The 23,085-nt window shown below is 53.7% G+C and overlaps 1 protein-coding gene across 1 annotated transcript; it reads left to right on the top strand.

The window, feature by feature from the left end:
- Positions 1-1,216: 1,216 nt before the first annotated feature.
- On the top strand, positions 1,217-23,032 carry LOC119109692 (tetraspanin-1). Its single transcript, XM_037233420.1, has 7 exons — positions 1,217-1,396; positions 12,458-12,541; positions 15,911-16,012; positions 16,395-16,469; positions 17,331-17,399; positions 20,815-20,955; positions 21,634-23,032. Exons 1-7 carry the CDS (start codon positions 1,274-1,276, stop codon positions 21,823-21,825), a joined length of 786 nt encoding a protein of 261 aa, XP_037089315.1. The 5' UTR covers positions 1,217-1,273; the 3' UTR covers positions 21,826-23,032.
- The last annotated feature ends 53 nt before the right edge of the window (positions 23,033-23,085 follow it).

The following is a 23,085-nucleotide window of genomic DNA, read 5'->3' as shown; positions in this document are numbered from 1 at the left end:
GGCTGCCATCTGCCTAAGGCTGAGCTGTCTGGACTTGTGGCAGTCCAATGTGTTGGACTGCCACAAGTCCAGCGAGTGAAGTTGTCCTAGTGTACTGAGCTCGTCGTGCTCCACAGACGTCACCAGTCCGGTGAGCAAAGTTGTCCTAGTGTACTGAGCTCGTCGTGCTCCACAGACGTCACCAGTCCGGTGAGCAAAGTTGTCCTAGCGTACTGGGCTCGTTGTGCTCCACAGACGTCACCAGTCCGGTGAGTGAAGTTGTCCTAGTGTACTGAGCTCGTTGTGCTCGTCACCAGTCCGGTGAGCAAAGTTGTCTTAATGTACTGAGCTTGTCGTGCTCCACAGACGTCACCAGTCCGGTGAGCAAAGTTGTCTTAGTGTACTGAGCTCGTTGTGCTCCACAGACGTCACCAGTCCGGTGAGCAAAGTTGTCTTAATGTACTGAGCTTGTCGTGCTCCACAGGCGTCACCAGTCCGGTGAGCAAAGTTGTCTTAGTGTACTGAGCTCGTTGTGCTCCACAGACGTCACCAGTCCGGTGAGTGAAGTTGTCCTAGTGTACTGAGCTCGTTGTGCTCCACAGACGTCACCAGTCCGGTGAGCAAAGTTGTCTTAGTGTACTGAGCTCGTTGTGCTCCACAGACGTCACCAGTCCGGTGAGCAAAGTTGTCCTAGTGTACTGGGCTCGTTGTGCTCCACAGACGTCACCGGTCCGGTGAGTGAAGTTGTTCCAGTGTACCGAGCTCGTTGTGCTCCACAGACGTCACCAGTCCGGTGAGCAAAGTTGTCCTAGTGTACTGAGCTCGTTGTGCTCCACAGACGTCACCAGTCCGGTGAGCAAAGTTGTCTTAGTGTACTGAGCTCGTTGTGCTCCACAGACGTCACCAGTCCGGTGAGCAAAGTTGTCCTAGTGTACTGAGCTCGTTGTGCTCCACAGACGTCACCAGTCCGGTGAGTGAAGTTGTTCCAGTGTACCGAGCTCGTTGCGTCTCTGAAGTCGTCACCAGTGCAGTGAGTGGAGCCATACCTGCGTGCCGGGCTCAGTGTGTCGCCGGCGCCTTCATCCGTGACGCTCTGGCGGCTCGCTCGGCGCTCTGCCCTCTCCCGGGCGGTGCTCTTTCCGGCCGACGCACCTGTCATATTTTCACCTGGTGCGCGGGGCGGCGTTGCCGGCGCGCCGGCGGCCGGCCAGCCAGTCGTCGTCCCGCGTGCCACCCGCTCGCCGCCCGGCCCGCCGCTCCGACCGGTGCCCACGCCGCCGCCCGCGTCGCCGCCATGGGATCCAGCTCGTACCGCATTGGCGACGGCTGCTCGCTGTCGCAGGCGCTGCGCTGCGGCCGCAAGAGTCGCTTCGGCTGGATGCAGCACGTCATCACCGTGCTCGCCTTCGTTCTCTTCGTGAGTAGGACGCGACGGAGTGCGCGGGACGCCACCGCAGCGATGACGTCATTCAGTGCGAGAGGGGCCTGAGAATACGCCCTAGCGCTCTGGAGTCACCAAAGTTCGAAGTGTTGGACCAGTTAACCCCAGGTCCCAGGCTTGTAGAGAGAAAGGCTGTGCTTTTTAGTGATCCTTGTGATCACTGGACTAGGTTAGCCATGTCTCGCGTCCATCATGGTATTATGGGACACGTTGACGCTAGGTCGAGCACCAGAGTGGCGATGCACCCCGCAGTGGGCTGTAGGGCCTGCTGTGGCTGCGGGCTCTTGGGATGGAAGAAGACAACCACCGTTTGGCTCTACGGTTTTCTGTCCGGTTCTTGTGGCTGCACGCTGCTGGCATCTGTTCGAATAGCGTTGGCTGACAAAAACAGCGGAACAACCTGCACGATGCTGTGGGGTGACGCATTCTCAATACCGAAACACTTCCTCATGGCCTGTTGGAATGGCGTTATTTAATGACTGGGCATGTTGTTGCCTTAAGAGTGAAAAGCGTGGCATTGTGGTCAAACATTCTGCACGTCCCAGTGCACCGGTCTCCATGCTACTTTCGCTTGTTATGGTTCGTTCTATGTACATAGGCGATTTACACCGTGAGCCGCCGTGGTGCTGCTGTCGTGAGTAGAATATTGATTGCATAAGTTGTTGAGTAGAACTGCGAGAAGCATTATGCACACGCAAAAGGAGTTCAACTGACCTTATTTCTCGCAGATGAATGAGGGCAAATAATTGAGATATGTTAAATACATGGGGATAGCGTGAGTTTAATGATATTAGCGCGTTTGTTTAACATAAGTGTCCGTCCGACAGCTTATGTGGTTAAAGTGAATGCCCTTCAATCCACCCACCTGTGGCGGGGCGGGTTCCAGTCGCTTTAGGCGCTCGCTATTTGCATTTAACAGCTTTGGCCTGCGGCCAGTGACAGCGGCCGCACAAGGAGTCAGGTGACGTCAGAGGGCACGACGGACCGTGCCTATCATTGTGGCATGTTAAACTCCCGCCGCCAAATACTGACATTCACCTGAAACTGCATGATCGGATGGTAGCGGTCATGGCGCTCACAAGCACTGTTTAGCAAGTGGTCTGACACCAGAAATCCATTCATTCAAAAATGTTGATATTCACAAACAAAACCGAAAATGGGTCTTCAAGAAGTATAGCACGTCTTATAATATATAACGTATGTTTAACAGATATAGCCGGTCGTTTGCGTTCTTCCGTCATTCACTAATCACCGCCAATCATTCCCTTGGATGCTTTCACGTGTTTTACATTTCGTTTTCGGAGTGGCAAATAGTACACATCGTTTGAATGGGGTGGTACTTACACTACAACACGCGTTCCTTTCCGTGATGGGATCACTCGTCGATACCACTCCAATGCGAGAGAAACCCGGCGTGCGGTCCGACTGACCGGTTTTCGTCGCCATCTCCGCTCCATTTCGGTCTCCGGGGTCACTCGCTTTCAGAAACTCGTCTCTGCCCTTGCTCCGTCCCCCGCCGCTCCTTTGGAGGCGCTGCTCTAGCGGCTGAAGCGATTTCATCCGACCGTCTCACTGTCTCTTCTGTCGAGCCCTGATGATATAGGAGTGGAATAAGGGCGGGGTGGCCGCCCCGCGTGTCAGCGAGGGGGACGTCTGCCCGCCCACCCAGGCGCTCCGGGGCAGTATGGAGGCGCCGACCTGCCCGCCCGGCTGCCCCATGGTTGGCGAGGGGGACATTTGTCCCCCCACCCAGGCGCTCCGGGGCAGTATGGAGGCGCCGACCTGCCCGCCTGGCTGTCCCATGGTTGGCGAGGGGGACATCTGCCCGCCCACCCAGGCGCTCCGGGGCAGTATGGAGGCGCCGACCTGCCCGCCCGGCTGCCCCATGGTTGGCGAGGGGGACATCTGCCCGCCCACCCAGGCGCTCCGGGGCAGTATGGAGGCGCCTACCTGCCCGCCTGGCTGCCCCATGGTCGGCGAGGGGGACGTCTGCCCGCCCACCCTGGCGCTCCGGGGCAGTATGGCGATGCGACCTGCCCGCCCGGCTGCCCTGTGGTCGGCGAGGACGCCTGGCGCCGCCGCCCGCCCAATGAAGGGCGGTGCAGGCCGCGTGTCTCCTCACCCAACTCGCTAGGGTGGTCGGTCCCTCAGCCGGGGTCTGCAAGGGCGTGCCTGTCCATTCAGCCGGTCGCTCTGGAACAGTGTGAGGTGTCCGGACGCCCCGCGTGGCCATTTCAGAACGATGGGGAACTCGTTCCACGCGTCTGGCCGATCCAGTTATGTCAGAGTCGCTTCTGCGAGACGCGCTCTGCCATATGGCCCCGCGTCCACCAGAATTTAGGGCACGATGCCGGCAACTTGGTTCAGGACACGCTCTTTTCAAAGCTGCTTGGACTCTTATCCGAGAAATGAAGTCAGGAAGCAGCGAGCTATGCTGGCAGGAGAACCTTGCCTTCAGGTGCTCGCCAGCATCACTGCACAGTTGAACAAGTGCTGAGATGTATATTGCATATAGGTTCAGAGGCATACCGTTCCGTGTGCACGAAGTTCCACTGAATACCGAATTCCAGCTTGTAGTTGTAGCTGTCGCGCTCGCTCCTTAGTGTGTTTGTCCTACTTTCATTAAACGGACAATGCGTTTGAACTATGACGTGAAACAGAAAGCTCCCAAGACTTCCCCACAATTGCACCTTCAACGACACTCTCACATTCGTCACAGCAGAGCGTCTGGGCGCCCAGCCGCTGCAGCACGCGGTCAACACAGCCCAGTAGGATCGGGATAACGTGCACTCAGCCGTGACAACGCCGCCTACGAGGCGGGAAATCACTAGTGAAACCGTGAGCCCTGCCACAGCGCAGAGATGACCATTCCAGCGCGCGAGGCACGGCCGCAGCGGACCGTGACGCCAGGAGCGCACTCGGACATGCGTCACGCTGCCGTTACGCCTGGGTTACATTCCCGCCGACGAACTGTGGCACCTGAACAAGGTGCTGCTCGTTCTCGTTTGAACTGTCCCGTGGCCGGTGGCACCTGACTAGGTGCTGCTCGCTCTCGTTTGAACTGTCCCGTGGCCGGTGGCACCTGACTAGGTGCTGCTCGTTCTCATTTGAACTGTCCTGTGGCCGGTGGCACCTAAGTTATTCTCAGGCAGGGAGTACCTTGGCCGTATCTCGAGCCAGCGGCGTCAGAGATGTACCCTGGCCGGCGATGCCTGAACAGTTCCCTGGCCCGCGGTGCATGGACTGCCTCCTAATCATGAGAAACGGATTGTCTCTGACCGGCTGTAATGGCTACCACGACTGTTATTGGTCTAGCCCTTAGCCCCCATCGAGCATCAGGATGTGACGCTACGCGCATCGAGACAGATGCTGATGAAGCCTGCGGGTTGTTGCCAGACCCGACCGCCGCTGGCGGACGTTCGTCACGCGGCCGTGCACGCCCGCAGGTGACGCGTCACGTGACGTTCCGCACGTGTGTAGCACAGGTCAGCGGTGGGTCAGCGCACGACGACGGGACAGAAGGACTCGGGGCGGCGGCGGGGTCACACAGGCGGCGTCGGTTGCAGGCCATCCTGCGTGTCTGAGGGCCGGCTCACTTCTCGTCAGGTTGGACGCCTCTGCCGGTGTGTTGGGCAGACAAGTGCTGGGCAGTAGCCTGGCAGTGCCGGGCATGGTAGGTTTCAAGCGGACGGTGGGCCGTGCCAGCAGTTCTGAGACCCTCGATGCAGCCGTGGAATGGCAAGCCAGCATCAGCATCGGATTATGGCGCACGTGGCCTCAGCGTCCACCAGAGCTTTGCGGGTGTTGTGCGATATAGATTTCAGTTTGAAATATCATTGCAGACCGTGTTTTAATCAGGGTTTCTCGACAAACTGAACTGGATATAAAGGTGACGTTCTTTAAAGAGTGTAGAGAAATGTGTGGACATGATAGATGGATCTCCTTACATCGATTAAGTGTTCTTCAAAACTCTGAGAAACTACTTCTATCACAAAACTACGACCACGTCACTAGCAGACCCTTGTCTGGCGGGCAGCACCAGACGAAGATCTGTTAAGCCACGTCTATCCACATAATCGAATATGCACTTCGTGAAACCCATCAGCGTTCTCACACATTAATCTTTTTAACGTAGGCTTCCTGTTACCAACATGCACCCGTCATCGCTGAGGAGGAAATAGGCGCACGAATATGCGCCGTTTGTCATGAGCCGGCGTGCCCGATGGAATATTTTACTGGCGCGTGTGGCAGACACAAATGCATCAGACGTACGCAATGTCGGTAAAATGATTCCACTTTTTGGCTGTGAGCGCGTCAATGACGTCCAGTTTTATCAAGGTAGTCAATGTTTCCTTGATAACGTCGTTTTAACAGTCATTGTGTTATGTGAAATTGTTGGAGATAATTGTCAGAACAAAAACTGCGAACTCATTATGTTGAAAGCCTGGGGCTTAAGGTCTTTTTTCCTTATGTCAAGTTCAACATTTCCCTTCAATTAATTTCTTCTAGAACAAAACCGGGGCAAAACGAATCACGAGCAAACTTGCAGAACTCACAGACAATAACGCATGGCCGACTGAAGCACAACGACGTACAATGCACATGATACTTACATGCAAGGATCTGATGCAATCTTCACGAAACATTTTTGTGTTGCGCCATCGCATTATGCTGGTTGAACAATAGGAGCTCGTTTGGCGGCGAATGCGTTCTTTTCGGCGTTTTGCAAAGGTTTGTCATGTATAACTCACATTGAGCATCAAACGCGCAGTCATCACCTGGTCCTCACACAATACAGTCCGGATGCGCCAGTGATTGCTGCGATCGGCACCAGCTCTGCTGTAAGCGTCCTTCATGGCGTGCACGGAACAGGTTGCAGTATCACGAAAAAGGTTGATCGTGAGATGCCCTAGCGACATATGTAGTTATTTGGGCCTCTAGCACCCCGACGGCTCCCGCATAGCTGTTAGCGTGGATAATACGTGCAATGTTTTTCTGTCCTACGCCTTAACGGAACCACCCTAACCCGCTGACCACGACTGCACATATGCGCGATAACACGGCCCGTCAGGCCAGACAACCTACAAATTAAGACATAAAGATATGAAGATGAAGTATTATACATTTTGTAAAAAAATTATATGCAAAGCACAGGTAATGGAATTATCAGCCAATGTCTCTCAAATTGTGTTGCTATGTGTTTAGTCTATCAGTGTTGAGCTTCACAGACTTTGCTCAGTCGACAACATGCACCTTATACACACACTAATGCTGCTGATCTCTCCATAAGCTATAACATATTGGTTGTCACGTGCCGCCCTAGCCTGAGGGCATGTGTGGAAACTGGAAAGTGAGTCGACGCTTCCGCATGCGGGAGAGCTTTCTCGGTTATATTTCGTCCCGGTGTGGTTTGTCTGCCGGTGGGCGTGGTCCACCGTCGGCCGAGACCAGGCTGCTCTCGAGGAAGGGGCCGGCGCCACCCGCGGCATACCGTCGTGGGAACCGTGGTCTCAAGGTGTCCGGGTTCGCTCGGGTGTTTGGGCGCGGAGGGCGGGCCAAGGGGAGTGTGTGGTCTCGTCTGCGGACACACACGTGCTCGGTATGTGGTGCACGCTCCCACTTCCGCCGGTCCGTGTCCGGAGAGCGGGGTGCGGGCGGCGTCTTGCGGACGCAAGTGCCGGCTGTGCGGGACATTCTGTCACCTCTCTGTGTCAGGATTTGGCTCGGTTTAGTTTGCATTGGACCCTTTCCGGCCAGCAATGACTTTTGCAGGGATGTGGGGTGAGTTAGGGGCATGATTATGGGGAAAACTACTTGCAATCGAGGGTTCATCTACAGAAACACAGCCCCCACACGGCCCCCTATATGAGGGGTACGTCCTTGGCGTCTGGACGGGGCCCCCACCAGTGGGCACTTGGATGCAGGATAAGGCAGGACGAATGCACTTATGTGAAACCATGCAATAATTGACTGGACTGCATGGTTATTTACATCGATCTAGGTACCGAGGACGGAGTCATGTGCGTAGTTCAGGGAGTGTGGTGGGGGGAGACAGAGGGCCTTTACCCCGCCCTTTCCTACCGTTCTGGAATGTTCACATAAACAGTAGTAGGATGCTCGAAACAACCGACTTCAACACCGAGTGAGCAGCTAGCCTTCACGACCCCCTTCACTGGTAGGCTCCTGCGGCCCTGGCCACACGGCCTGTGCTGCAGATTCAAGGTTTGTGCGGGCACGCGGGGCGTGACCGACCCCACCCCGTTCGCGTTGGTGCGTCGCCCCGCAGAGCGCTACACTTTCTCAGTCTCTGGAGCGTGCCGTGCTGCCGTGGCCCGGCCGCGGACCCACCTCGGACGCTCGACTTTCGCCTCGGGCGCCGCCGCGCCGCGCTTCCGCACCCGAAGCGGGCCCCCGTCGGCCGCGCGGGGACCGCCGGTGACGTGACGCCGGTGATGGTGACGCCGCGTCACGCGCGCCGGCCGCACGATATCGTGACGCGCCGCCCCCGCCCGCCGCCCGTGGGTGTCGCAAATGCGGCCTCCGCGCTGTGTGACGTCAACGTCACGCCGCGGCTCCTTGTTCGGCGTGGGCGCGGCGGTCAGGTGTTTCAGAGCGTTTGAAAGTGCAAGTTTTAGCGATTACACTGCGGCATGCATGACGTGCTGGGCGTGAAAGCTGGGCTCCACGGAGCCATGGGAGCGGGAGCACTGATGTTATGCATCCGAACGCTAACATCGCAGCTCGCGATGATGGTTCCGAGCAGTGTTCTCCTGTGTGAAACTTGGCCAGAATGGCTTTGTGGAGATCTGCCGCGAACGCGGGCCGTGACGGCGTCTAGCGAAGCTTGTCCAGTCTTTGAGCAGTGAGGCGCATGCGCGCGTCAGCTCAGACGTACAATCCTTTCCTTGACAATTTTTCCTTGTACAATCCTTTTCATGACATCCATCAGCCTTGTGTTCGATGGCCGCATCGAGACACCCAGTCGAAACAAATCCAGCGGACTTTTTCTAAAATCCACCGGCGTGTATCGACCTCCATACGCTTTTCGTCTGCGATGCCGTGGTGACCAACCTCCAGCATATGATCTGCACTCCCAGAGAGAGCCCTGGATCTCGACTTTGCTTAGACTCTGAAAGAAGAAGGCAGCTGGATCCTGGATCCTGGAGAACACAATGACAAAACGTGCAGCTAGTTCGTGGATCAAGCAGGAACTTTAGAGGTAATTTCTTGATGATCATGCACATCAACGGATCTTCGGTTATAATCGTTACCGTTTAGCGATCCCATAGGCTGTCTCCTTGTCCTGGACTCGAGGCGTCGGCCTGCGGGCGTCGCGCCGCTGCCGTGATGGATTGTCGGGGAGAGCTGGTGACGTAAGTCCAGCCGGCTGCACGGTTGACCTGTCGTCTCCCCGCGGCCTGGGCCGCATCACGGGGAAGTGGTACGTGACGGTGATGGGCGCCAACGTGGGAGAGTCCGCCGCCGCCGGGCGGCTGTCGGAGGACTGTAGGACGACTACGAGGCGGCTGGGGAGGACTGTAGGACGACTACGAGACGGCTGGGGAGGACTGTAGGACGACTACGAGACGGCTGCCGGAGGACTGTGGGACGACTACGAGGCGGCTGGGGAGGACTGTAGGGCGACTACGAGACGGCTGCCGGAGGACTGTAGGACGACTACGAGGCGGCTGGGGAGGACTGCAGTGGTGCTGCGCGAGGACTGCGGGAGGACCGTGGCGGGACTGTGGAAAGGCTGTGCAAGGACTAAAGAAGGGCTGCGGGAGGACTGCGGGAGGATCGTGGCGGGACTGCGGGAAGGCTGTGCAAGGACTAAAGAAGGGCTGCGGGAGGACTGCGGGAGGACCGTGGCGAGACTGTGGGAAGGCTGTGCAAGGACTAAGGAAGGGCTGCGGTAGGACTGCGGGAGGCCCGTGGCGAGACTGTGGGAGGGCTGTGCAAGGACTAAGGAAGGGCTGCGGGAGGACTGCTGTGGGAAGTGAGCGCTGCATTATACAATATATGCAAATAGCTACTGCAAAGAGAGAGAGAGAGAGAGAGAGAGAGAGAGAGAGAGAGAGAGAGAGAGAAGAGAGAGAGAGAGAGAGAGAGAGAGGAGAGAGAGAGAGAGAGAGGAGAGAGAGAGAGAGAGAGAGAGAGAGAGAGAGAGAGAGAGAGAGAGAGAGAGAGAGAGAGAGAGAGAGAGAGAGAGAGAGAGAGAGAGAGAGAGAGAGAGAGAGAGAGAGAGAGAGGAAGAGAGAGAGAGACAGAGAGATAGAGACAGAGAGAGAGACAACCAAATTTCCATCAAACTGTGGTACGGCTGTCAGGAGACCGTGTGAAGCTTTTAGTACTGACAGCGACTGCTGGAGGTCGAACGGGAGCACAAAGATCACAGCACATTAGGAAAACTACACACTAGTGCGATGTGGCGGGTGTAAGCGTGGGCACCCCTGGCTGAAGGACCACAGTGCCGCTCCTTCGAGCATGGCCGTGGACTCGCCAGATGGTGCCGATGGGAGCGAACCGCGTGCCACCAGCTCCGAGGAACGCATCACTCTGTCTGGGAGAAAACCAGGCCGAAACACGCGGCATACATGCGGATGATTACCGCTAGCCGGGGGCGAACGACCGGCCGTTCCGACAGCGCCCGCCGCCACACAGCATTCTCCGATGGTTTTGATAACGCCGTGGGCCGGTTTCCTCGGACCGAGGCGTCATTTGTGGCAGGACGGAACAGGCAGAGCAGAGAAAAGCGAGGCCCGCTCTCGATTTCTGTGCCGTTTCCGTCCAGTCATCACGAGCATTGTCTGCTGTTGGGTCCGCTCGTCCTGGGCTGTTACCCGGCGGAACGGATTCGTGTCTCTGCTATGCAGCACCGTACACGTAATCACTGCGCTATTCGGGCGCTTAATTGAACTGACATATTTCGGAGACTGATTGTCCGTCTCCAGTGCCTGCCCTCGTGGACATCGGGAGCGGGTAGCATTCGGCTGCCGGTAAACACAATTTTCCTTCCGACATAATGGCTTGTTTTGAACTGACTGACGTCAGCACTGGCAGCCATGGACGATTTTATGTTTATGATAAACTATTCAGTTTATTTTTCCGACTATTTATGTAGCCAGCTTTTTTTGCTACGCACGTTGAAATGCATACTATCTGATAGCATTATCTGACACTGACCAGCGGACCCCAGCATGACGGGCTCGCCTGTGCCGTGGGTTCCGAAGGGTGATGACGGGCTCGCCTGCGCCGTGGGTTCCGAAGAGTGATGGAGGGCTCGCCTGTGCCGTGGGTTCCGAAGAGTGATGGCGGGCTCGCCTGTGTCGTGGGTTCCGAAGAGTGATGTCGGGCTCGCCTGTGCCGTGGGCTCCGAAGAGTGATGGAGGGCTCGCCTGTGCCATGGGTTCCGAAGAGTGATAACGGGCTCGCCTGTGCCGTGGGTTCCGAAGAGTGATGGCGGGCTCGCCTGTGCCGTGGGTTCCGAAGAATGATGGCGGGCTCGCCTGTGTCGTGGGTTCCGAAAAGTGATGGCGGGCTCGCCTGTGCCGTGGGTTCCGAGGAGTGATGGCGGGCTCACCTGTGCCGTGGGTTCCGAAGAGTGATGGCGGGCTCGCCTGTGCCGTGGGCTCCGAAGAGTGATGGCGGGCTCACCTGTGCCGTGGGTTCCGAAGAGTGATGACGGGCTCGCCTGTGCCGTGGGTTCCGAAGGGTGATGACGGGCTCGCCTGCGCCGTGGGTTCCGAAGAGTGATGACGGGCTCGCCTGTGCCGTGGGTTCCGAATAGTGATGACGGGCTCGCCTGTGCCGTGGGTTCCGAAGAGTGATGACGGGCTCGCCTGTGCCGTGGGTTCCGAATAGTGATACTTCCACCCCCCCCCCCCCCCACACGGGCACGGAGCTGAGCCATCCTGATGAAGAAGCATCTCGAGCGCTCAGTCGGGTGGCCCGCGAGCCGTCCCCCGGGTGCGTGTGTGCGCCTTCCGGTTGACTCGTTTTCAGACACGGCAGGTCACGCTAGGCAGGCGTTCTCCGTGTCACAGATAACCTGGTTCCGCACGACGGATAACAGCAAAGTTCCGTGACATTCCAGCAGTAATACGTCTGACCCATTACTTTGGAATTCGTGCCATTTTTTACATTCAATCTATGTCACACCAGTCTTATGTCAGGGATCAAGGACCCTTGAACCTCAATGGTTTAACGGTGTCAATGCATTCAAACGCTCCCAACCAAGCCGTGCGCACAAGGGCTTCTTGAGTATCAAAATGGTGTCGGGCAGATGGCAAACGTTGTGGTACCAGTTTGAATTTCTAAGAATTTATTAGCAGTGCTTGACGATTACTGAATGGCTGTTTGTATGAATGAGTTGTTAGGTTGACATAATGGCTGTTCGAATGAGATTCAGTTCTCCCATCTGGAAGAGAAATAGACCCTGACTGCACTCATACAACATCATTCATGCGGCCTAAGTGAGCTGACCTGAATAATTTTGTCCTAGTGTGGATCTGTAAACTAGGTTGTGTCACTTTTACAATCTCGTTTCGAAACTTAATGTGCACCACAATGAAGCACATACAACAAACGTTTCATCCACGCATCGTCCGCAAGCTTCTAAGTCATCGCAGAATGTTTTAACATGTGAAACGCTCAACAAAGAGCCCAGATCTCGCTACATGCCGTACTCGTCTGTGATAAGCAATCCTATCGTGTGCCGAGCTGCCATCGAATGACTCAGTTATATGGCTGCGATCGCATGCGGTCGTATGCGAGGGCCGTATTCTCGACACTTGACATCGTGCGGATGACTCGCCTGTACTACGTGAACCAAACATAAATGTTCTGAAACTCTTCCGATCTTTCGCAACTCCCAGAGCACGTGTCAAAGCCATCACCGCGCCTCTAGCCCGCTGCGATCGCCTGCACGTCGGGCCGCTCTGTTCCGGCCGCGGGCGTCACTTCCGGCCGCCACGCTCCGCTGCCCCCCGCCTCCCGGACAGGGCGGGGCCGCACTGACACCGCGCCCCTCTGTTCCAGGTGGTCGGCTGCACGGTGATCGGCTACATGGGCTGGGTGCTCTCCACCTCCGTGACCGTGGCTCGCTTCATGTCAGGAGAGCTGGTCAGTGGGCACGTGGGACCCTGGTCCGGGAGAAGCGGCCTCGTCCCTGGCTCCCTTTGCAGGTGTGCCACGGAATGTTGGTCGGCCTTTTTGGAAGAATACGCCAGTGTTCGGAAAACGTGTTGTAAAAGAGGTACCACGGCATGAGCTTTTGTTCAAAATCTTCTGTATTGTTTAGTAGAGCAAGTACTGCTTACGAAACCCATTTTCTACGTCTCAGTCTTTGATCTCGGAATAATCTGAAAAGGCATTTCCATGTCCTGCTCTCAAGGCTCCATGGAGTGTACGGAAGCAGCCGCTAGGCGGCACGTGCTACCGCACTCCAAACCATGGATGGACCACGCTCGGCGAAAATCATGACTTTGGCAAATCAACACAGAACTGTATGGGTTGAATGTACTGGTATAGGACGTCGCTTCAAGCCCCTCCAAAAGGACATATTTCACCTCCGCTGGCGATGTCACCGGCTATGCTGACTGAGCTGGTCAATGTCCTGTACTTGTGAAACTGCGTCAACTGTGTATTGCATTTACCTATATGCTGCATCAAATTAGGCAACAAAATTCAGATAACGTTCCCTATAAATCTGTTTATTGGGACTGCTCTCTCCAGCTCGATGTCGGAGGACTAATCTCACAGCCGCATTCATAATATCATGGTCCGATGCGGTATAAGGCTGAGCAGTTTGGCATGTGAGGTGCTTTAGAGCATGTCATTTGAAACAAGCGGCATGAGTCATGGCGCGCTGAAGCCAGACAGACATGACCTCACCACATAGAGGTTACCCATGGCCATGACGACATCCATGGTCATGACATATCAAAGGCAGGGACGCAGCCTATTACGGGGAACCACGAAGCGGTTCGCAATGCATTACGAAATGTAAGGCATTGCGACTGTGTGACTGTGCTTGAGCCAGCATCTTCACCCCACCCGACCCTCTACAGTAAAATGCATTTGCACTTTTACAGGCTAACAGTTAAGTATCCCAAGCACAAAATGATGGCAAATCTTGATTAGAGGACACCCTCAGACTAAAAAAGTCATCTCGTGGACGTTACGCTACCTCATTTTAAGTTAGTGATGCAACCGAACATTTCGGTGCAACACTGCATGGCGTAAATCGCTGATGTAAATCGCATGCCTTATGATGTGAATCAGTGCTATAACACGTTTTAGCCTCATAATAAAGTCGCAGATTTTTCGCCGCAAAGTATCCGCCTTAATCGAGTCACAATACCATGGTAATATCTAAACTTTGCCATTCTGCAGTTGAAACCTAGATCGGTAAATCTCCGTCAGTTGTTCAATGCCATGCTCTGCATCATGGTTGGCGGTGTCAAGGAAATTATCGCTGCATTGAACGTAACCTCTCACTGACGTCGATGACGTTACGGGCAATGGCGGATACAGGATTCCACCAAGGGAGTGAGGCAAAATTGTAGGCACTGGAAGCTGAAGCCCTCCCCAAAATCCTTTGATTTGGGCGATTACACTTTATTATTATTATGGATGTTATTTGTTTGCGGAAAAACATGTTCCTGAGCTGCACAGCCCTAGAAAGCTAAACGTAAAGTGCGTACGCAAATGTAGAAAGAAAGCGTATGTGCACGCATCGAGGGTTTTTATTTTCTTCAGATCATGTGAGTTGTGCCATTTGGGGGCTAAGTGTTTCGGAGAAGCTATGGCAAAATATTCTTAAGTTGGGTAGTAGATATCAAAATCATATCAAGGTGTTGAAATACTGTGAATGCAGTCCTAAAGATTTGAACATCATTAAGAGCATTCCACAAAAAAATATTCAGCTCAGCCCAAGAGGCCCCGTCGTCCGGCGGCACCTGAAAATCTGTCGAGTCATGTGATATGATCGAAATACTAAACCCACCATATCTTTATTTAGACTATCAGACATAGTACCAAACTTCCGGTATTTGATCCGGCGTGTTTTCAAACCCCTGGCACTATCGTGACAGTATTTGAAACGGCAGGCTTTATCGGTCTGTTATGAAACTAAAGGAGCAGGGATTGAAAAACGATGCTTATATTTTTCTGAACTTGTGGTAACAAGGAGCATATTTGGTGACCATCTCAAAAGTGTTCGCTTGACAGTCGCTTTAATTTTGGATTTCCCTGCAGTTGTATCATGCATGTGATTAGACTAGACGATACCCGGTACAAACCTGGCAGCGTTCGAAACTTTGTTGAAAGAATAAATGTGATCAAGCGAGAATGGGTTTGATGGCAAGTTACGTGTTGCCGAATGGTTATCCCCTCCCGAAAACAGCCGATAAAACATGTTGGTAAAAGCAGTGGCTCATTACTTGACAGCGTGCTCAACGTTCTGTTTCGAGCTGTTGAGAAAATCCCACGCAATGCGCTATCACTTGGTCTCGCAATGGGTTTAATCAAGGCATGGTTCTGGTAGACAGCTGCAATCTTTTCACTAGTGATGACCATGCAACCTGTTGAGGACGTAACTATTGCTACATGTTCGGTGTGGTCCAACCAGGGCTCTTGTCGACGACAGTGAACAATCAGAGCTATCCGAATCGCATCAGCTTTGAATAGGAATTTTACACAGGCAATGGAGATTTAATGCGTAGGCTTTCTCCGTGAACTGCAGTGCAACAACAGCCATGCAACCGTTTACCGGTGATCGCTTGCACGACAATGGCCTTTGGTCTTCTCAGCAATCGTCTGCTTGTACTGGGTCCAGTTGAGCGGGCTTTAGATGTGCAATTGATCAACCGGGTGAAGAAGCAAAGATCAGAAAAACATGCTTGCGGACACGAATTTTCCACGTTTTCCATAACTAGGTGTGTAGACAGCGAAAGAGAACAAGAGAAAAGAAAGGAGGCGATACATCTTTCCTACTTCTATCACTACATTATTAAGGATCAAGTCATTTGCCTACTCTCTAGTCTGTCGCATCGCATCTGTTGCTTGTCATAGATGGGGGGCGTCAGCATATTTCATACAACTGAGCTATACTATTTCCGTGATATATTTGTCACTGGCTGATTGCAGTGAAGCTGTGATGTTCCCCCTCCGCAATAAGAGGGTGTAAGTGGTTCTCTTTGTCATGAGTTGTCTTGAATTTGGACCTTAGTGGTTGTGTCTCTCGGACGTCGATGTTTCCGGTTTGGTACGCAAAAACCGGTGGTCTAAGTGGGTCGGCCTCTATCATCAGACGACCTGAAACACCTTCACATAACAAGGGTAGCAACAGATAGATGGCCTTTGTGGGCAACTGGTTGGCCTATTTTCCATGTTGACAATCGCCAACGTTGCCTCGGTCACGGCGTTGGAGGTGCGTTTCTACCGAGTCGACTGCCCGACTGAGCCCGTCTGTCGGTGTGTCCATCGCAGGTCTTCACGTACGTCATGGTGACGCTCGGCTTCCTCTACTTCTTCTCTGGCCTGGTCGGATGGGTGTCCTCGTTCTCGGAGAACTACTGCCTCCTCCGACTGGTAAAGGCCTGACCGTCAGGCACCGCGTAAGCGCGCGCTGCACCGCGTAGCCGTGCCCATGCTAAGGAAGTCATCTCACCTGCCTTCTGCCGGAGTGTAATGGAAACTGCAATTTTCTCTATGGGCCAACGAGGGTGCTTTCCAGCGGCAATAAATGTCTCACAGTGTCGATGTAAGTGGTTTGAGCTAAAAAGCGTCAGTGTTTGTTTTGGCTGGTGTTCCGTTCTTATGCCGGCGATGGCCTCCCAATATCCTACGCTGCCACGTCGAAGTCGCCGATACAGACCTCAACGTGCCAAGTCTCGCGTCATTTGTATGACAAATGCTTTTGTGTGTACTGGAGTGTCTTGAATGATACTGATAATTGAGGTCTTCCTTTCAGTTCATGGTCCTTGTGCTGCTGATGATTATTGGCGAGGTTGGTGGATTGATCACCCTGTACGCCATGCAGTTCGAGGTGAGGTTTTGCTAACAGTGAGCGCCAGAGGGTCTTAGGGTTTCTGACACAATAACTGTTTCTTGGTGCAAAAACTTCGGTCGTTGTTGTCCAGATGCATTGCTTTTGATTTAATCAAGGGACAGTCTTTACGAAAGCCGTCCTTGTAAGCTGCCTGCTCCGTTTCTTAAAGAACAACTTTGCGTTTGTCACCGGCAGAGGCACGCGACTGAGGCAGGTTGGACACAGCACTGGCAGATTTGTGCAATAGGCGGCAGGTGCCCTGGATTGTCTTACAACCACACAATGCGGGCCTAATATAAGATTCCCCGATTACCTTCCAAAGTAGCCTTGAATGTTTTATGCGCTCGGCAGTGGCGGCCATGCTTGTGACGGCTCAGGCGGGTCCGTTCCGTTCCTTACTTGGTCCGCCCTAGTGTGTGTGTGTGAACCCGCTTAAACGACCGCCTCGGCGCATGACTAGCACACCACGATCCATCGACCAAAATTAGCCCAATTATAGTCTATCAGCGGCTGAATGAAAACGGTGCGGGCGCTGTTATCGCGCGTGGGGAGCGTGGAGTCGCCAGCCGGGACGCCCGGGCCCGACCGTGAGAGTGGGCCCACCGCAGCCGCCGGCGGGCCTCGAAGGCGGTCAAATCGTGCTCAGCGGCGGAGGCTCATCAGTATCTGTGGTGTCCCCCCCCCCCTCCCCCACCCCGGCGACCTGCGACAGAGAGCTGCGGCTCGGGTGCGAAGCGGGGGGTGAGGGGATGGGGTGGGGGTGGGGAAGGGTCCCACGAGACCGCGTGAGGGTGCATCGGATGTGCCGGCGGCTGTTTTGGCACCGTTTCTACCATGACCTCCCGATTATGCTTTCAGCTTGCTGATATGCTGCAGATTAGCTGGAACGAGGTCAACCAGAATACGCGGAACTTTGTTCAGAATGCGGTAAGTAAACAATGGCGGGAGGCTCCGAATGAGGAGCTGGTTTTTGCTGCTTGATAGAGACAGAGAGGCTGCTGACGCTCCGCCCAGTGTGGGACTCAGCATTAAAAAGGTCTGCTACAAGCAGCCTGCTCTTGACGCCACGGCCACGGGCTTCCTGTGACGAGTGAAGATTCAATGAAGCTAGCTGAACATCGCTTCAGTGAGGCTGTCTAAAGCTCATGACGCGGGTCCTGTTACGGATTGTAACCCAAACACCACGCCTTCTCAGACCTATGCTCGCTTTCGAGGTAACCCATGGTAGCTAAGGAATGCGACCTGCCAAAGCTGAACTTTTAGATTGATACGGGATGCGAGACCACCCCCCCTCCCCCTTACATAAAACAGCATGCCACAAACGCCAGAATCGTACCACGTCTTCGTATGTGCCAACAGGTTTGGCAGGCGACGAGATAAACCGTAATTGGATACACACGCCCATGAGGAACACTTGACAAACGGTTAGGCGATTTCACACAAGTCCAAAATGTAATGAAGAGGCACGTGAAACTGGCCGTGACACGCGCGCTACACACCAGTTCCACCTATCAGCGTCGACCCCGCACCGCACGCGCAGTTTTGCCTGCGTCAGCCCGGAGCCGGGCGACGGGCCGACACCCGGCAGCCGGCGCGCGCCACCTGCCCCCGAGCCGCGCTCGGTCCGCACCTCAACCGCAGCCATGCGGTGGCGTCCAGGGAGCCGGCGCCGCGCCGCACGGCGCGCGGTGGCGCCACCGCCGGCCGTCACCGGCGCCGGGAGCGTAGCGCGAAAGCCGCAGCTGGCGCCTGTTCGGCGGTGCACGCGCGCAATTATTTGTCCCGTGCGCTACTGGAACAGATTGGCAACAAAGGAGGACAAACAGAGAGAGATGGGCCGTCGCGAGTCGCCGGCGAGAGTTTGATAAATTGGAAAGAAGGATGCGGGTTCGACGTTTGGCCGGATGCGTTATGGGTGTTCAAAAGGGTGCCATCTGCACTAGGATCCGTCATGGATCATCGTTATTTCATTCAAAGTCTAGATAGCGTGTCTTATAGCTTCTGGAAACAGTCGGATACGTTGGTCTTATGAAAGACAAGAATATATACCCTTAGAGGGTTTTTTTGTTTGTGCTACGCAAGCCGTGTGTATTTAACTGAGTTAAAATGACATCATTACAGCAATAATATGCGTTAGTCTATTTAGTAGTTAAGTAAGATTATTTTGCGCCTGGAAAACGTTTTTGAGTCATTTCGGGTTTTGGGCTTGAATACATCTTACCAATCTGCTAGAACGTATATGATTACAGTAAGAAAGCCATTTGAATTCAATTGAATGTTTTCAATCGCATGCTTGCATAACGTTTGGCCCATTGGCAGGCTTCATCAAATCCGTATACAAATATGGCCGCCTGTCTGTTCATAGGCCAGACCCCGGTATCGCATCGAGCCAATGCTAAGACATCACTTAAACCCACTTGTAAACATTCGACGCCATCGACACCATTCAACACTAAAAGAGCTTCTGCAAGAGAGACCAGAATATGGGCGAAGTCTGGTAGCATTTCTGAGCAGTCACGTCTCTCGAAATGCTTGTATGCACCCTTATATTCGAATTATTCTTTCTTTCTTTGTCTTCTTGTGAGGCGCAAAGGTCTCCGCTTTTTAGTAAATTTGACCTGCGTCCTATATTCCAATTTTTAAACTTAGTTAAGTACCTTCCATCCACAAATATCCTCTACCAGAAGATAACTCTGCTAACTGGCTACCACCATCGCTAATTTTAGACAGGCTACGCAGTGTCCATTCCTACTGGTCATTTTCAGATAGTCACCGCACCTACCTCACAGACGATAGAATCACCTCAACTACTTGAGAGAGGATAGATTCTCCCCACTTATTAAATTTTAGGATACCATCATTTCAACTAATTTAGAGTGTAGGATAACATTTCTCCATTGAAATCGCCTGACATTCTAAACAGTTGTTTAATCGTGATCACGGAAAATATCAAACTTTACAGCAAAAGTTCACGCCTTGGAGGATTTCGGTCTTCCGCCTCCTCTCAAAAAATTTCGAGCAGCTCCAGCTATGACTAGGTCCTTGCCATACCACATCAAATTCAAATAATTTTCCCCACTGAGGGGAGCCATGTCGCAGAATGTGGTGTCCATGTTGTCAGCATATAGCCACTCCATTTCAAGATTTAATAGACCGGATCTGATCTCCGAAGGAGCCACAGCGCATCTCTGCGTAAAGGCCGTAACACTATATTGATCACATCAGCAACAAGCAAATCGGACACAACATTCCTGTTAACATGTGTGCAGTGGCTTAAGAAATGAACGGCCATGAGTTGATAGCACATTGGCTGTGGATATTTTCTATTGTTTACACCAAAAATCAGCAAAGTTTGCTGCCTTAATTGACATCTGCCTCGCTTCTCCAGCTTTCGAAAGTTTCTTCTTCACAGCGCTTCTCGACGAAAATTTCCTTTCAGTCTTGAGCAGCGGTGGTACTCATCCGCGTGCCGCAGGTGCTTCCCATCGAGGCCAATTTCCCTGGATTTCATGGACCGGCCCGGACCGAACAGGTGGTCCACCGCCCGGCTGCCTACATTTGCATGGAAAACCTTATGTCGGCTTTGAAGCAATTAGGAAATGGGTGCGCCCTAGATTTCAAGGTACTTTGTCGAATGTTAATTACATTAATCTGTCCGAAGACCTGAATATGTTCATGTGGTACACGTCACACCGTGGTGTGTCAGTTCGACACGAGTTCATCCTGTGACAAATAAGTTCACGGCATGATAACGCGACGTGACATGACACAAACAGCTATACAGTCAACACCTGCGTGTACATTTTGGGGCAGGGATGAACCACCGGCCGGCGCATCACGCGGCTCGACACCGCGTCCGGCGAAGCTGGGGAGGGCGAGACGCTCCCTTGTCCACCGCCTGCCGCCAGCTGCCACTCGCTCCCTTCGCTTATATGTAGGTGTGTGTATATACATGTGTGTGTGTGTGTGTGTGTGTGTGTGTGTGTGTGTGTGTGTGTGTGTGTGTGTGTGTGTGTGTGTGTGTGTGTGTGTGTGTGTGTGTGTGTGTGTGTGTGTGTGTGCGTGTGTGTGTGTGCGTGCGTGTGTATATTGTGTAATACTCATCTTCCGCTACGTGTACCGCCTCATCCAAAAGTATGTCATTTTTTAAAAACGCCGTGAACCGTCAACATGCACCACATGACGTAACACACCACATGACACACCGTCATGAACATGCATCACATGACGTAACACACCACATGACACACCGTCATGAACGTGCACCACATGACGTAACACACCACATGAACACCGTCATGGACATGCACCACCCAACCCTGAACTAGACTCTCCGTTTCAGCTGGAGTGCTGCGGCTTCACGGGCCCCAAGGAGTTCGCCTATACCAACAGCTTGTTGGACAGCACGTGCTACCAGGAGCTGCCGTCAGAGGGCGTGTACACGAGCGAGACACAGGCCCAGACCGTGCAAGAACTGCGGCAGGTGGGGGACGCGGCGGTCGTGTATAGGTGGCAGCACTAGTGGCGCCGGCGTCCCAGGCCCGCCTGTGTCCGCAAAGGTCGCTATTTGGTGTGTGTTTTAGTTTTCAACGCGCTGATGGCCCTACACATGATAGCTGCAATGCCTGCAGAACAAGCGAGACGTATAGACATGTGATTCTGCAGTGGTTCATGTATGACACAGAATACGTGAAACGTTGCCCATGAGAAGCGGCATGTAATCGATGACATCTAACGGTCTTCGTGCTGCTTTCACATTTTAAGTTATGGGGCGTTGACGGAATGCATTTAACTCATTCAGCATATTATTACCTTTGCGTAGGCCCTGCATCCTTTTGCAGCTAACCGCACTGGAATATTCCTGCAGCGAGCCGGTGGCAGCATATGACCTCCAGGCGTCCTTTTTCCCGGTCCCGGCGGAGCACTCATGGAGCCACGTCCACACTGGCCGTGGTCACGTGTATTGCGGGAGTGGGTTTGCTGCTCATGTCGAGGCACGCTGTCTAGAAAAACGTGACGTCACTAGTGACGTCTCTGTCCTTGACACTACCCATCCGAGGTGACTGTCCCACTATCACAAAAACTAGCACAGGCTGCCTTCCCGATCGTTGACCTCACAGGTCACAAAAAGGCGTGTGACGTCACGGGTGCGTGTTTCCAGGACGGCTGCGGCATCCAGATGGAGCACTGGATTCGGGCCAACAAGGTGACCTGGGTTCCGGCGCTGGCCTGCCTAGCCGGTCTGCAAATCCTCACCCTCTGCACCACCATGTTCGTGATCAAGAGGAAGCGCAAGACGCAGCGAAGCTCCCGTTCCAGCTCCACCAGACAGCTCCACGACTACCTCGAGTAGCGTCGGCTGGGTGTGATCGGTGTAACAAGTCGGAAGGCTACCCGGGTCAGTCTGCTGTTTCAAGGCGACCGTCGGGTGCAAAAGCCACTCTCCTGCACAGCTGTTGACGGGCCGAAGCCTGCGTCTCTGATAGGCTGGCGCCTGGTCATACCCAGGCCATGGCAGACTTCACCGTCCAGCCCTGGCAGGCTGGAGGCTTCTCCGTGGCAGGCCATGGCAGGCTGAAGGCTGCTCCACGGCAGGCCATGGCAGGCTGAAGGCTGCTCCGCGGCAGGCCATGGCAGGCTGGAGACTGCTCCACGGCAGGCCATGGCAGGCTGAAGGCTGCCCCGCAGCAGGTTATGGCAGGCTGAAGGCTGCTCCGCAGCAGGCTATGGCAGGCTGAAGACTGCTCCTATCATTGCCTTGGAGGGAACATGTACCCGAGTCTGCTCTCTGGTTTCTGATGACGGCTCACGTGATTGTGCAAATATGCCCCTGAGGCGGTGTCGGATGAGGGGACGGTTGGGCCGTATGGGGTTTTCAGGGCGTGGGCACAGGACGGCTGCAGTATCCGTAATGCATGTCATTAGGGGTCATGTGCCTACAGCGATCATGTGCCGCGATCATGTTTTGCTGCGGTTACGTGACATGGCTGCAGAAAGTAGCGCACGGTCCGCTAAGGTCGAAGACGAATGACCAGCTAGGGTAATCATGCAAAATATGCATCATGAATGATAGCTCTTCTCTCATAGAAAGTATGCATTGCCGCAGGAAAAGTGGTGCACATGAATGGTCGCAAAAGACGTATCTGTCAACGTCGCTGTTGTCATAGTAACAATGATTGTCCATCGTGGTGGCCGCATGAAATTTGTTTTTTATGTGATCATCGAGTCCGCGCATGGAATTCCAAACTCGTAACTAAGAATCGATAGTTATCTTTGACACCGGGTGTGTATGTCTGCGTTGGCGCGAGCTCGTGAGGGGTTGTGGGGTAATTAAATTGTGCGGGGCTGTGTTTAGGAGATCGATGTCAGTAACCTTTGACAACCTAGCTGATGGTCATGGAAGTTTGTATTTATGTATAAATAAATCATCTCATTTTCATTTATTTCCTCCCATCGAAACCCAACGAATGATGCTTGCATTTATTGTGGCCACGTGGATAACATCTGAATGCATTTTGTTGTACAGCCTTGTGAAAACATGAATATAATCATTTCTGATCGACGGTTGTTCATGCGTTCACGAGTTGCACTGCCTGCCCTGGCCGTCGGTGTA

Source organism: Pollicipes pollicipes, unplaced genomic scaffold, assembly GCF_011947565.3.
Source record: "Pollicipes pollicipes isolate AB1234 unplaced genomic scaffold, Ppol_2.1 Scaffold_7231;HRSCAF=8579_pilon_pilon_pilon, whole genome shotgun sequence".
Lineage (NCBI taxonomy): Eukaryota > Metazoa > Arthropoda > Thecostraca > Pollicipedomorpha > Pollicipedidae > Pollicipes > Pollicipes pollicipes.
This window is presented reverse-complemented; position numbering and strand designations above follow the sequence as displayed.